We start from the raw sequence: 15,168 nt of genomic DNA, 5'->3' as shown, positions 1-15,168 counted from the left end.
TTGGCAAACACACACAAAGTTGCAGGGGTCTGCAAAAACAAAGAGCTGAACATGAAAACCCAGGCACACTCTACTAAAAGCCAGCAGGGGATTAAATTATAGAGCCATTTGACAATATGACTACAGAGAGACAGGAATGTACTAAGGTCTGAACAAAGCTATCCTCTCATTCTACCAATGTCTTCTTTTTCACCTCCGTGTTCTTTACTTCACCTCTCTTGACCCTCCTACTTCCCACCTGACTTTATACTTATTTTTCCCTTTCTTTTTCCTTGCTCTTCTCCCCTTTTCTACATATCTTGACCCTCCTTCCTTAGTTTCTGTCATAACTGCTGCTATCCTCCCTGTCATTGTCGTCCTCCTTCGTCTCCTGAAGTCAAGTCAGCTCATCTTATTGAAGTGAGGGGGTGCATCCAGAGAGCAGATGGTGACACATACACACATACAGCAAAATCAGTGAGGGATAAAATGGGAAAGGCAGAGGAAAATGTCACTGCAGTTGTGAGAAACACAGAGGGAATACTCCACCCAGACAGCCTGCAGACTCTGACCCCTAAAGTTTATCCTTCCACACTTTATACAGCTCTCCCCAATTCTCATTCCTCCTCTTTCTCACTACCCATCTCTTCATTTTGTCCTCTTCTGTTTCACCTCAAAGTGCTTAGTTCTAATTTACCGCTGTCTTATTGTGTTGAAATTCAGCCTCACCCTTCTGTCTTTAATGGCCACTGACTCAGCTCTGTCCTCCTCTCTAATACAAACTGACTGGCCGTGCTTCTTCTCATCAGCAGTCGCTGCAGAATATCAGAGGAGCAGGCTGCAGAGCTGTGGTCATGCAGTACTGACTTCATAAAAAATACACAGCAGTGGCAGCATTAAGCTGTGATCAGCATCTATTTTTGTAACGAGGGCAAATTAGGAGCGTGAGGCATGAAGTTACTATATGTAATGACGCTGAACACACATTCGCTAATTAGCCTTGCAAAAGTGGAGAATAATGCAGAAGTCATAAGTACCATTTTAACAGACCAACACGCTGGAATTCAAGGTGAAACCTGTTCTGCAAAGGGAAAGACATGAAAATGTGACATTAAAAATTCTCATAGCGGTCTGTGTCTCCAGAGCTCAGTGACACCACCTGTCTCCTTCTGCGACTCGATGTTGAGCCAGTTTTTCATCATTTTTCTACTGGGCTCAAGTAAGGGTAAAGGCAATGACACAACTGTCACAGAGTAGTTGTTCATTTTCAAGCTTGCTAGTAGTGGAGGGTTAACATAAATGATGACAATAACTAATCATAGAACAATACTTTGAAATGTCTAGAGAAGCTTCTGTATATGTTGTTACTCTAGTACACGAGACAAATTTATTTTATGCATTCTTATTATTGGGCCCGTAAGGACATTTATAGTTTAAGTTTTGTAAGTATTAATTTCTAGGAATATAACAATAATTAATTCACACTGAGTCACATTTGGCCTTAAAAGCCTTTTCACACTGTTTCCATTCCTTGGCTTTTTAATAGCAAACCTTCCACCGAGACCATTTTTATTGAGGCTTTGGCAAATAGTAGATGGATCAACTGAAGGACCACATACATCTAAGGTCCTGTGTCCGGTCTTTGCTGACGCAGGACCTGAGCTGGGTTCAGCTGCTGTTCATCTGCTGTAGGTAGATTCTCATCTTGTCCAGTTTCCCCAAATGTTTCAAGGACACACTGCACACAGTGCTGACATATGCAAAAGCTCTTTGGGAATCACCGTTTTTGTGCAAAAATACAAATATTGTGCTCTTGCAACAGACTCCTAGTAACAAAGTTCCTAAAGATATTTAAAACTGGTTCTTTGCCAAGATGTCTGTTTCGTGTATACACTGGTTCTCTGCTTCATCCCTGGCCTTTCTGATTCTTGAATGTTTCATAGGTCAGTGTTAAGTGGCTTAACAAGAAAAACAATTCCTCTGAAAACAAAAACATAAAAATAAAAATTAGTGTAAAAGCACAAAAAAAATTCCTGGATAATGTGGGAGAAGTATTGCTTAAGACCACTTAATAAAATGATGAGAAAGTCTGGCTCCTTGGGAGCAAAATATAAAAAAAATGAAGAGTGGCACAAGATTTTGGAAATAACTGTAGATGTAAGCTATTATTTAATAGTATGGTTGTATTGTTGTTACTCTAAGCATCATCAATGCACGTTGGTTATACTGTTGGTCATGCTTGCATTCAGGTCTGTGTTTTTACATGCATAAATACATGCTTTTTTTAAACGTATGCAAACATTTTCAAAACTTTATGAAAAGTTACCTGACAGCGAAAACCAAAGCGAAAGAATGAAGAGAAAACGTCTGCACCGCCGTGGCAGAAGGACAGACCTCAGTAGAAGTAGCACTTCCAGAAGACTATTAAAGTGACAACAAGTTCTCTGGGATGATGATTACCTCACAAGATAAATGGTTTCATTGTTTTTGGGAGCCAGGTTTCTTCTTATGGGTGGCCTTGGAAATAAAAAATAAACCCATCCACCATGTCCTAATGTCAAATGACTGCACTTTAATCCTCTGTCAGGTCCTCACTTACTGGTTCTTATGATATTAAATCCAGATTCATGGCTGGTGGTTTCTCGCTTCCTCTGTAACCTTGACTCCATCATACCCCATTCATGACTCTATATTGCACAAATTTACATAAATGACCATTAAGAATCCATGACAAGGTTTTATTCTCAGCCACTTTTTTCAATATTCCTATGTTTATGTTCTTCTCTGTGCAAACAAGCAGCTCATTGAGAAGCAGTAAATTCCCTTGAGTCAAGACTGCGACACACCTGAAATATGCTGCTGAGTCAGCACCATCCTCTGCATTTTCATTATCGTATTAATACTGAAAGAGATACGGTATACTTTTACATTTACAACTCCCTAATATTCCCCTAGAGCCTCCACAGCCTAAATGACCCCCTTCTTTTTGAAAAACTTTCATTAATTTAATCTACCAATCAGCATTTAATATCTGAGTACTTATCTGCATAAATCACCACACCATGCTGTCTTTAATTTGATGTAATTAGCAAAAACTAGTGCCAAGATATAACTAAAGCATAATAGACTCTTTTTGGTGTCTACCTCAGTTTAGCATGATCAATGCACAGAATGGCAGCAGGTGGTAAGAAGAAAAAAAAGATTCACGACCAGATTGAATATGAATGAACATTACCTCCACTTTCCCAGGAGCCTGCTTCACATGACAAAACGTCTGACTCCCAAATAGCTTTTCAAACTGACTTTGAAGCTACGACAGGAGAGGACACCTTTCCTTCTCTCAGCAGGCAGAAAGTAAACTGACAACTAATAACAGCTTCAGGTTGAAAACTTCTCTCCTTGAGGACACAGAAACCAGTGAGTCACCATCACTGAAACGCCAAGGAAAAATGCAAATGAGCGCGCGCACACACACACACACACACACACGTAAAGTAGGAGTGTCGTGGTATTATCTGTCATTAGGCTAGGATTAAAGTCATTTAGTGTTCTTGAGATTATCTGTCATTAGGCTATGATTATAGCGCACACTCCAGTGGCTCTAAATCAGCTCTGCGGGGAGATAAATACCTCAAGAAAGACTGATGAGACTGAGAAGTAGAAGGCAAGCACAAGACTGGGAACATACCTGAAGATGATAGCTGGGAAAGTGAGAGCAATCATCAGTCTTTCATGTGTGGATGATGAGTAATATGATTAATGACTGACTAGATAAGAAAAAACTATTTCAGAGGCGGCTAAGAAAGATAGTGTCACGTTAATAAATAATAGGGTGTGTGTTATCATAGCTGACCCATCTATTGATCGAAAGCTGACTCCATATTTCTTCCCACTGTTCCCACACCACCTACATGATCCAGAGCTGAAAGTCCAGAGATGAGAAAGAGTGCAATTATGTTTACAACTCCCAGCTGTGACTACAAGCTACAATATGTTTCCATTCATAATGTTACACTGCCTAAAATGATAAGACCCACAGTCAAATGGGACCAACTTGTCCATGAGTATTTGGACAGTGACCCGACTTTCATTATTTTGCCTCTACACACCACTGTGGTGGTGTGTAGAATCCAACAGCCAGAATGTGACTAAATGAAGAGCTTTGGATTTAATTCAAGTGTTTTAACAAAAGTATCATGTTGAATGTTTTGGAGTTACAGTTACATTTTAGTTCCCTATTTGTAAAGAAATTAATTTAGCACAGAAATGCACCCTTCTTTTTTTTATTTATTTTTTTTTTTTGCCTGAGTAGATACTTTGTTTCATCCAACTCGTTTTTCGAAAGTTTCTACAATGTTATGCCCTCAGTCACTATTTTCAAGCCTTAATTAATAAAATGTGACCAAACGTGACACATTTACCCCACATGTCTTTTGTCCTGCTGCCCTCCCTGAGCCTGGTTCTGCCGGAGGTTTCTTCCTGTAAAAAAGGAGTTTTTCTTTCCCACTGTTGCCAAAGTGCTTGTTCATAGGGGGTCATATGATTGTTGGGATTTTCTCTGTATGTTTTATTGTGGGGTCTACCTTATAATATAAAGCGCCTTGAGGTGACTGTTGTTGTGATTTGGCGCTGTGTAAATAAAATTGAATTGAATTACAAGTGACCAATCTGCAGCAAGTCTAAGATGTAGTACCAGATAAATTATCTAACGCTCAGTAAATAAGCACATATTAAGATTTTGTTTATTATCAATAATCACGCTATTTTTTTAAAAAAAATTTTACATTAACTGAAAGATGGTAGCTATAGTGAAGAAAGAACAAAACATCAGAAACCCTCAGTAAATACGATATTGCCTTTCAATTTACTGTGATAAACAGATTCAGCCAGACCTTGCCCGTGGCACTGAAACGAATGACTTGTGGAGTGAAGTCATGGACAATTATTAGATGACTGATGAACAATAGTGGGAACTCTCTAGGGAATAAAAGGCTGAAGGACAACTTGGGCTACTGGACTGAGAAAGCCATGGGCTGTTTTTTTCCCCTCTGGTTGTGGCTCTTAGATGGCAGTCCAAATCCATTTACAGGGAATCAACTTTGACAGTAGATTTAGATAGCCTTTAAAATCATTACTTATATTTTTAGCTGTTCTCTTCCTTCTTGGAAAGCTGTTTGCTTTCTTTCATTTGTTCACCTTGCTCATTCAATCATTTTGTACGAGTTTGAGTCTGTTGTATAATATTCCAAACAGCCCAGCTCGCATCTACATATTCACCCTCTAATCCGGTTGTATAAATACATATTGAAGAATTTTAAGGTTTATTATATACTCTGCTTTCTAACTAATTCTGCACTTAAGCAGCCATTTAGCAAGCATTTAAACCGTGAATACACCGTAATCTTAAGCCTCGGCTCGAGGAAGCAAAGGCAGGGAGTGTCCTCTTATCCTAGGAGAAACATTAGTGCATTTAGCAGAAGGTCAGAAGTGTCTCCTTCACTTCAGGCAGCTACATCTTCATATTAATGTGCTTACATAAACCTTAACCTCATGTTTGCTTAAAACACCTCGGGCCAATATAATTAATTTAAACCTACCCCGAGAAGAGAAACATGCATAAATTATTATATGCACCTACTCACTGAAACACTCATCAACCAGATGGACATCACAGGAAATAGCAGATTGAAACTGTCTTTAAAGGGCACACCAGCGACTTTACTCAAGATGTTTAGTTTGGTTGCCATTCTGTGGAAGGTAAAGTTTATGTGGTCTATAGTTGTATAATTTCTGAAATGAGCCAAAGCAAGAATTAAAATCTGAATATCTTGGTTGCTTTATTTCAGTCATAGTTTGGATAAAGAAGAATTTCCAGTAAGTGCAACAGATAAATTGATCTCTTTTTCAGAATGGAAACATGCAAAAGTGTTACAATCCCTGGGTGTTTTGAGTTTTGTTTAAATTTTGCATTTCTAAGGCTACATTCGCACTGCAGGCAAAAGCGCATCAAATCAAATTTTTTTGACCCTATGCGACCCATATCCGATCATGGTATGACAGTGTGAACGGCACAAATCCGATATTTTCAAATCCGATCTGGGTCACTTTTGTATGTGGTACTGAATCCGATACATATCCGATGTTTTAGATAGCGACTGCTGTTTGAACGGTCATGTCGCATTAAATCCGTCTTTTACGTCACTGACACAAGACAGACGCCAATTATCAGCGCCGGAGAAGCGGCCGAGAAGACATGGTGAATGCTTCCTGGCCATCCAGTGTAGATGTCAGTGAAACTGCAACTATCCTTTGAAGCACCGCTCCTCTCTAAAACAGCAATAACTGCTTTTGGTTGACTGGACATTAGACACTGAACAGTGTCCAGTGGAATTTATTCACTAATTAGAGATGGCTTGTACTGCATCTGATGAAACCACACCCAGCTTTGAATAATACAGGCTTTTGTGTTTCATTATTAGTACACAACAGCCATGGGGAAATCAAGGCCAGCGGATCAATAACAGAGTTTAATACAGTTGTATACATTCCTCAGTTGGTTTGTCCTTTGGCAAGCTGCTAATAAATCTTTGGATATGGGTACAACACTGTTTAGTTGTGTCGTTCACAGCTGCTAACAGTAACAGACGCACCATGTAATTAAATAACCAAACCGGATATATCTCACATGTACCAAAGCTTTGCTCTGATAAAAAAAAAACTGTTATCCACAAAAAGCAATAGTCCAAGAAATCTGAGGGTTTTTTCAAACACTGGCAAGTTATTTTGTCCCAATAAAACATCAAAATTAATTAAACAAGCCTCTAATTAATCTAGAAATACATTCAGGGCTGTGCCATACTTCCTACATTGTGCTTAAGGACACACAAAATAAAACTGAACAAAGTGAAACATGAAAACTTTCTAAGGGTACAATTAGATCAAAGAGATAAAGAGAGTGGTCCGTGCCAGAGTACCTACTCTGTTATCGATAATGTTATTCAAGGACATGTATAATTGTGGGATTGGGAATCTCTTTTTTTACAGCGTTTTTCAGCCACTTTGGTCAAAATAGCTGACAGTAGTTTGCAGCAAATTCAAGGGCCACTCTAACTCCAACCTGCAGGAGGTGGAGGTGGAGTTCATTCATGGGCCACTACAGTATGTTGACCCAAACAAGGCTGCAAAATAGAGCAAGGGCAATTGTGCCAACTGCAGTTTAAGTTCACTCACAGAATGAGAAACTCTCTTGATAACAAACTCACATTATTGCTTGGCTCGATATTTGTTATAAATAAAATATTTGCAAGGAAAGACGAAAACTCAAACAGTGACTAATAAACAACAATTTTGCTGTTTTGTTTCAATTTCACCCCTCTGATAAACCTGCTGTCTACTGCTTTGACATAAACAAGTGCCAAAAATAGCATTAATTGTCACCTGGCCATTGATGGAAACAAAACTGAAGAGAACGATTCCAAAAACACGATGACATTTGTTTTAGTATTGTGAGTTTCTCAAAAGCCACTGGCACTGGAGATAACAGATGGTAAAAAATTTGGGTTTAGGAAACTGGGAAGAAAAAACGACTGCCTTGCGTGGAGAATTGAAAAGTGTCTGGAGCACCGCAAAGAGGAGAGGTACACAAAAATTAGACAAACAGAAAAATGCATTAATCCTACTAACACATACACACATGCAATGAAGTTCATGAAGACCAAACAGTATTTTAAGCATGCGTTTCTGTTACCATCATCTTGTCCGGTTCACTTAGTAGGTTAAGAAGTGATACATAGACTAGTGAACTAGTATTATTTTTGGGGAAGGATGATTGAATCATAGCAGGGGTCAAACAGAATGATGCAGAAGGGTCAGACGAGTGGAGACTAATAGATTCTTGAGTTTCTTGTTTCTGATGTGTGAGGGAGGTCTTATCATGACACACATCTGGGTACATGGGAGAAAACAAAACTCATTATCTAATAGAATATTGCTGTTGTGTGAGGTGTGACTGGTGGATGAATGTTTTGGGGATTTACTGATGCATTTTTTTTTTGGTACCACTTTGAACCTGCCAGTTTTGATCTATCATTCTAAGAGAGTATGCTTAGACAACTTCTAAAAAGAGGCCTTCATATTTTTTGATTTTTAACAGTGCACTGAGATTTTTTTGTTTGGCAATTTTCTCTTTTTCAAGCAGGTCTGCAATATCGGGATCGAAAGCGCTACACAACATGTTGAACAATCGCAAGTGAGCTTCTCCAAAATTAAAATGGGCTCGGGAGAAAGCCACTTATTTGGGAAAATCAGAAAACAAGTCCCTGTCAAAAAGGATTCAGCGAGGTAATCCAGTCTAAATTCTTTTTTTTCTTTTTTGAAATGACGTCATTGCTGGCAGTAGAAACTTATTGCGTCACGAGAGGTTCTACTGTCAGCAAATAAAAAATGGGGACTGACTGGACTGACAAAAGCTTGACTGACTTGACACCAGTATGCAAGATTGCACCTCCACCCAGAGTGACAAAAGGGTGGATGTATGTATGTTTCTTTTTACAGGAGCAGAAAGGTGACAGCAACATCCTGGGTTGCATGAGCTTTTGGGCCGTGCTGACTTAACCTTTTAATTGCCACTTTCTGTGTCTTTGTGAATTTACCAGCAGTGTGTTATTCATGACCTTGTATTGTTTACAGTGCAGAGGTCACTGTGAGAAAGTGTGCATACAGATGTGCTGCGCTAACATCTACATCACTTTTTCCACAGCAGAGGGTTAATCGTGGGATCTAATCCCATGATTTACAGCAGGACACACCGCTGGCTAATGTTTTTTTCTTACGACAGGGCTTGGAGTGAAACTACTCCAGGGGAGAAGCCCTGGGAATTTTTAAGAGACAGTGCACAACTTTATTGTGCATGTCTAATTGTGATAAGCTGACATAGGAGAAAGAGGGTTTTCTGGGGAAGTTTTCATTTTTAAATTGCAGAGACCGTGACATGAGAGATATGGAAGGATTGGCTGAGGTGCAAATGCAGACCATGACCAGGAGAGAAGGCTTCAAGAGGACCAGTGAGAAGCAGGGACCATCTCCAGGACAGCTGACAAACGACAGTGGGCTGCACAACTGGGCTGCACCACTGGGCTTCCAAAGGATTGTCACGAGGAGATTTTGAACAGCAAAATCTTAAAATAAAATGAAAGAGTTTCGACGTTGACGTTGAGGAAGACAACTAAGGTGTACGACGTGCTCTGCCTTAAATCGTCCGTGGCGTTGGAACAGAAATCGAGGGATGGAGAGAGCGTGCCAAGCTCCAAAAGTGACAGCGCAGAGGGAGATCAGCGTTGGAATTATGACTCTGTAAATGGCACAGACACCAGGAGCCATGACCGTGACGGAGAATGACCACCTAATGCTGTTTCACTTTGCCATGCAAAGTACTTTGACACTCTGGAGAAGACCTTTCCTCTGTATCATTGTTGTTTCCATTTGCATGTGAGAGCTTAGATTGTGGGGAAGATTAAAGATGAACAAAGGGTGGTGAGAGAACAGTGACGTGAGGACACAGTGTGAAACTCCTTTAAGTGTACAATAATGTTGATATGATATACAGAATGTTAGGAAAGAAATTCTGGTATTAATGTGATTCTTGATTTAAGAATCAAAGGGTGGGATTGTATAGGAATTTCTTTTACTTATGTACTAATCACATTATTTTATTGTATAATGCCTTGGTGCCACTGGATTTAAACAAGTCTCACACTCATACATTAAGACAAATGGTGGGGGTGTAGTAAGGAAGTTGGGGGAAGCAGACAGCTCTACAGGAAGAGTCTTTTGTCTCTTTGAGGACTCTGGTAGGTAGCAAGGGAGTGTGAACCTTAAGGTGTGAAACAGCCTTTTGTTCCTGAAGAAGGTATTTAACTGAGAGCCATGCTAGGCTCAGAGAGACTCTGCTGACCGTCTGCCCCGCGGTCATGCAGGCTCTCCACAAGCTTGGTTTTCTGTTCTTTGTGTGTTTGGATTAAAGAATGTTAGCTACCGCTCACCGCTCGTCTGCAGGCTTTATTTAAATGGAAAACTTCCACAACAACATGCAGAAGGCTGATGTGACAGAGAAAAATGTAAGGGACCGGGTGAGGTGGAGGCAGATGATCTGCTGTGGCAAGTCCTAAAGGAAGAAGGTAAAAGAAGAAAAACTGTCAAATGACAGAATAAAAGACAGCTGTAGAAACAGCTGTGGAAATTGTTTGCAGTTATTGTGTCAGTTAATCAAGGGACTACAGCTCAAATTTATCTAAGTACCTCACAGACTCATCCAGATGTGATTAAAAGTAATAGTGTTTCAGTTGTTTACCTTCGAGATTTGATTCAATTCAATTTAATCTAATTTTATTTATATAGCATCAAATAACAACAGTCACCTCAAGGCACTTAATATTGTAAGCTCAAGACCCTACAACAATACAGAGAACCCCCAACAATCAGACGACCCCATTTGAGCAAGCACTATGGCGATAGTGAGAAGGAAAAACTCCCTTTTAACAGGAAGAAACTTCTGACAGAACAGGGCTCAGAGAGCGGCGGCCATCTGCCGTGACCGGCTGGGGGTGAGGGGAGGGAGACAGGACAAAAGACATGCTGCGGTAGAGAGCCAGAGATGAATGATTACTCATAATTAAGTGCAGAGCGATGTATAAACACATGGTGAGTGAAAAGAGGTCAGAAAAAGAGAAATGCTCAGTGCACCATGGGAAGCCCCCAGAAGCCTAGGTCTATTGCAGCATAACTTAGGGTAGATTCAGGGTCACCTGATCCAGCCATAACTATAAGCTTTGTCGCAAAGGAAAGTTTGAAACCTAATCTTAAAAGTAGAGAGGGTGCCTATCTTCCAAATCCAAGCTGGGAGCTGGTTTCACAAAAGAGGCCTGAAAGCTGACTCCCATGCTACTTTTAAATATCCTGGGAAGCACAAGTAACCCTGCAGTCTGAGAGCGAAGTGCTCTGTTGGGATGATATGGTAGTATGAGTTCTTTAAGATAAGATGGGGCCTGATTATTCGAGACTTTAAATGTAAGGAGCAGAATTCTCAATTCAATTCTAGATTTGACAGCAAGCGAATGAAGAGAAGCCAATATAGGGAAAAATATAAAAAATATTTTTAAAAACAATTTTGGTACCAAGAATCAATTTATTGGTTTGGAATCATAAGAAATCAAAAGTAATGAAGAAGTTTCAGCGCCTGATGTTGTTATGCGAGACAGATTTTGTGGTTTGAATGAAACCTTTTAGTAATACGTTTGGTCTCTGCTGAGACTGCACCGACCTGCCCTTCACTGCTCTACTTTCACAAACAAGGTTTTTCAAAATACACAGAACTCTATCACGCTGTTGATATCAAAAGGTGATTAAATGCGCAGTGACTTTGCGGCCCTGCTGTTTCACACACTCACTTTCTTGAATCTCATCACACAAAACCCAGCGCTCCACTCCTCCGGCTAACAAGTCATTGGAGCACCATCTGTGGCTGTTAAAATATGCATTTCTACTTTGTTGTCATTTAGTACCTCAGCCATAATGAACAGTGAACCGTCTCCAGGGGTGGTGGAGATGTAGATATAAGGCTAAGTCTAAAACCTGCAGCTGGTGTTCTCTCTCCCCCCTCCACCCCTGCAGTCTTAACTTATTACGCTGCTGTGGTTTATGGTCCATGCATGATGAGTGTGCTGCTGGGTCAGGCTGTGCGACACAGAGAGAGACAGGCAGAGAAAGAGAAAGTGGGGCCAAAACAATTTAAAGCTGGACCAACAGAAAATTGATATATTTCTATCTACTGATAAGTGAAATGCTGTAAAAAGGCTTTTTTTTTTTTTTTTTTTTACAACATGAGAGAAATGGTAGTGGGAGGAACAAAAGCACACGGAATGAGTTTTCAGAAATGACCCAAAAAAGGAGTGTGTCAGGAGAAAGAGTACAAATAGTGAGCAAAATAAAGTGATGTGGCCATGACGCTGACAAAATAAGCAGGTGGGGAAATCAAAAGAGGAAGGAAGTGACACGATACAAGCAGCCGTTCTATTCAGATGCAGCTGCAGAGCAAAGACCCAGGTAATGGGGAGCACAACAAGATGGCATTATAGAGAGAAGCGGTGCGAGAAGACGAAAAAAGGAAATCTGCTGTATAGAGACGAAGCTGACAGCAAACAGGAGGACAAAGAAAGAGAGAGAGAGAACAGAAATGAGAAGAGAGGCGCAGCGGGAGGAAAAGGAGCAGAAAGGATATGATACGGCGGAACAGCTGAGGAAATTAAGCTATTTTAGTGAAGCTGTAGTGTATAGTGGATCTGATAACTTGACATCACCTGCGCCCCCTCATCCATCCAGCCACAGAAGAAAGAATCTGTCTGCAACTCACTCTCTTTACTGTCTTTCAGCTGACAATCTTTCCATCAAACTGCAGCAGAACCACAAATAATGGTGCAGATTGCTTCCTTTGTCACTTTTATGGTAATGTGCCACATTATCATAAAGATGTGTCACAAAGTGTCACAGAGAGGGCTACAAGGATGCAGACTGCAAGAATGAAATACTGAAAATGGACAAAGACGATGGTGCTGGTTCTTCAGCTAAGAAAAGTCAAGGAAGAGAAGGAAAAAGACGACATGAAAAGAATGAACAAATAGAGCATCTGGTCTCATATCAGGGAGGTGTGGAAAAGGAGAATAAAACCACGGGGAGAACTTTTACATCTGTTTCAGTTAAAAATTGCAATGGCTTATTACACATAAAGATTCATATCAATTCGTCTCCATTTTCCTCTTTTTTCGTTAACTCCAGCGAAATGTGGACGATCTCAGACCTGCCTCCACGTTTACAGATGACCTGAGCTATAAAATAACTGCTCAGTTAGATAAAGAAGTTGCGGAATCAAATTGTCTCTCCGATCTGCGTTCCACATTTTTCTCTCTCCCACACCTGGCTCCTGTCAGATGTGCGTGTGTGTACGAACAGACGTGGCTCAGTTCCAGGATGATCGTCACGGTGTACTGAACACCAAATTAACTATGAAGTAACAATGTGCTTTTAGAGCATGCAAAGCAAATTAACTGCCGTCTTCAGCTTAGATTAAAATACATGTGTTGATACCCCTCCAGAGCAGCACCGTCCCTGTTTTCGTGGCCAAGCTCCCTAAGAGGAAATATTTTACCATGAATAAAATGTGAGGATTAAATATTTAAAAGTCGGAAAGGTGAAAATCTGCATTGTAAATAAGGTCGACTTCACTTTATGTGTGTAATATTGATGCTGATAGAGTTTTAGTAAACAAGAGGAGATCTGATCACTCTTACTACAGCGAACCACTTCGGTACAGTGATGCGCAACAGAGGCGCGCCAATTCTCAGAGCAGCACCACATTTTCCTCATCATCACAACAAGTTCACCAAACAACAGACTCAACACATTTGCACACAGTACAGAGACAAGAAACTCTGATTTTCCAAAAAGAAATTAAACACTGCTCTGTGCGGTCTGCGCTGCCCGCACTCCCCGCATATCCTCCGGGAAAAGTAAGACGCGCACAGCCGGCTCACCTTCTCCGGTTGTCCCGTAAGAGATGGAGAGAAGCAGGGCGACGTGAGCGATAATCCAAGCGACTCTTTTAGTCCCCAGATCCATGATGAAGCGGCAGGAGGCTGCAGAGAAGCCCGGCGGCTGCTGGAGGAGAGACAGTCGACCTCTCCTCTCCAGCTACAAGAGAGATCTCCTCAAGCGCGAGGCAAGCGAGGAGGAGGAGGACGGGGCAGAGAGAAAATAAGAGAGGGAGAGAGGTGGCTGAAGTGTGTTGTGCAGTCCCGTCCAATTTATCAGAACTTAATTATCTTTGACTGAAACATCCAGAAATATTTGTTCTCAGGTTTTAGGCATAGCCTATAAACAAACAGGTCACAGATGCAGACCTGGCTATTCGGAACCTTTAGCCCCCACAGAGGGAGAAATTAGGCTTACTCGTGTTACACCATGAATAATAATGGAATTACAAAAGAAAGAAATGAATAAAAACATTTACAGGGGTAGCTACAAGATGAAAAATGAGCAAGGAATTCGTGTGGGACCTTGTTTAAAGAGTGGTATTTTTTTTAGCTATATGCTAATATCACCATGCTAAAATAGTCATTGTCATTTATGTTTAGCTACCCACTGTAAGAGTGATTTTTCTTGACTATGGCTCAGGAGGTAGAGCAGATTGTTAACCAATCAGATCTTTGGTGGTCAGCTTCTCCAGTCTGCATGTTTAAGTATCCTTTATCTACACAATGAACTTCTGTATCCTGAGTCCAATTTGAATCCACACACACACACACAAAAAAACCCCACACTCCTGTGGTTTCTGAAGACATTTAGAAAATCTGGAGAACTATTGCCCAGCACCAATTTTAAAGATTACAAGAAAATCTGGCCCCTTAAATTCAAAATATAAAGAAATGAGAGATGGCTAAACCCTTTTGAATGTTACTGTATATGAACCAGTTAGCCCAAAACAGCTAAAATAAATTATATAAAGAACATGTGTTCATACAGAGTTGTGTAGCAGTTTGGTGTCATATGAAAGTGAATAATATCCACAAGCAATAACCGATGATGCATTTAGTGCAAACTAGATACAATGGGAGCAGCAGTGACACTGAGGACTGTGTTTCGGAAGAGATAACAGAGGAAGTACATGACTGTATAACCCCAGGGTGAGTGTAACATGTACAGCATGTACAGCAGTGTGAAAGACAATAGCAGGCAGTGAGCATGACAGTGAGTGGGAAGCTGATCATACCGACTTCTCAGGAAATAACCAACCTAGAATCGAAATGAGAAGATTTGTATGGTCATATTCAGGTCGTGAGAGATTCCAGTTCTCTGATCAGAAACAGCAGAAACAAAGGAAGATGGGTTCAATATAAAACCAACTGTGCTAAATAAATCGAGCAGTTATATGTCATTCCTGAAGGGAAGGGTTGGATTTTGCTGGCAGATGAAATCAAGTGTCAATCTGTATCATTTGTTACGGCCTGATAGCGGCAACTTTATGCAGATATTATTCTCTTCTGCAAGAATCAAATTCCTTACAGATTAAGAACATAAATGAAATGAATGCCAATGAAGACTTTTGACCTTATTGTGGGTCATAATTATTCACCACTGCCT

The 15,168-nt window shown here is 40.5% G+C and overlaps 1 protein-coding gene across 1 annotated transcript in view; it reads right to left on the bottom strand.

The window, feature by feature from the left end:
- Positions 1 to 13,744, bottom strand: part of LOC120737670 (contactin-associated protein-like 4) — a 115,038-nt gene extending 101,294 nt beyond the window's left edge. Inside the window, 1 exon segment of the mRNA XM_040038503.1 lies at positions 13,563 to 13,744. Coding sequence (XP_039894437.1) covers positions 13,563 to 13,647 — 85 coding nt within the window. The 5' untranslated portion in view covers positions 13,648 to 13,744.
- Positions 13,745 to 15,168: the final 1,424 nt, after the last annotated feature.

Source organism: Simochromis diagramma, unplaced genomic scaffold (assembly GCF_900408965.1).
Source record: "Simochromis diagramma unplaced genomic scaffold, fSimDia1.1 OVJJ01000247.1, whole genome shotgun sequence".
NCBI classification, from domain to species: Eukaryota; Metazoa; Chordata; class Actinopteri; order Cichliformes; family Cichlidae; genus Simochromis; species Simochromis diagramma.
The sequence above is the reverse complement of the archived record's forward strand: the minus strand, read 5'-3'. Positions and strand labels throughout refer to the sequence as shown.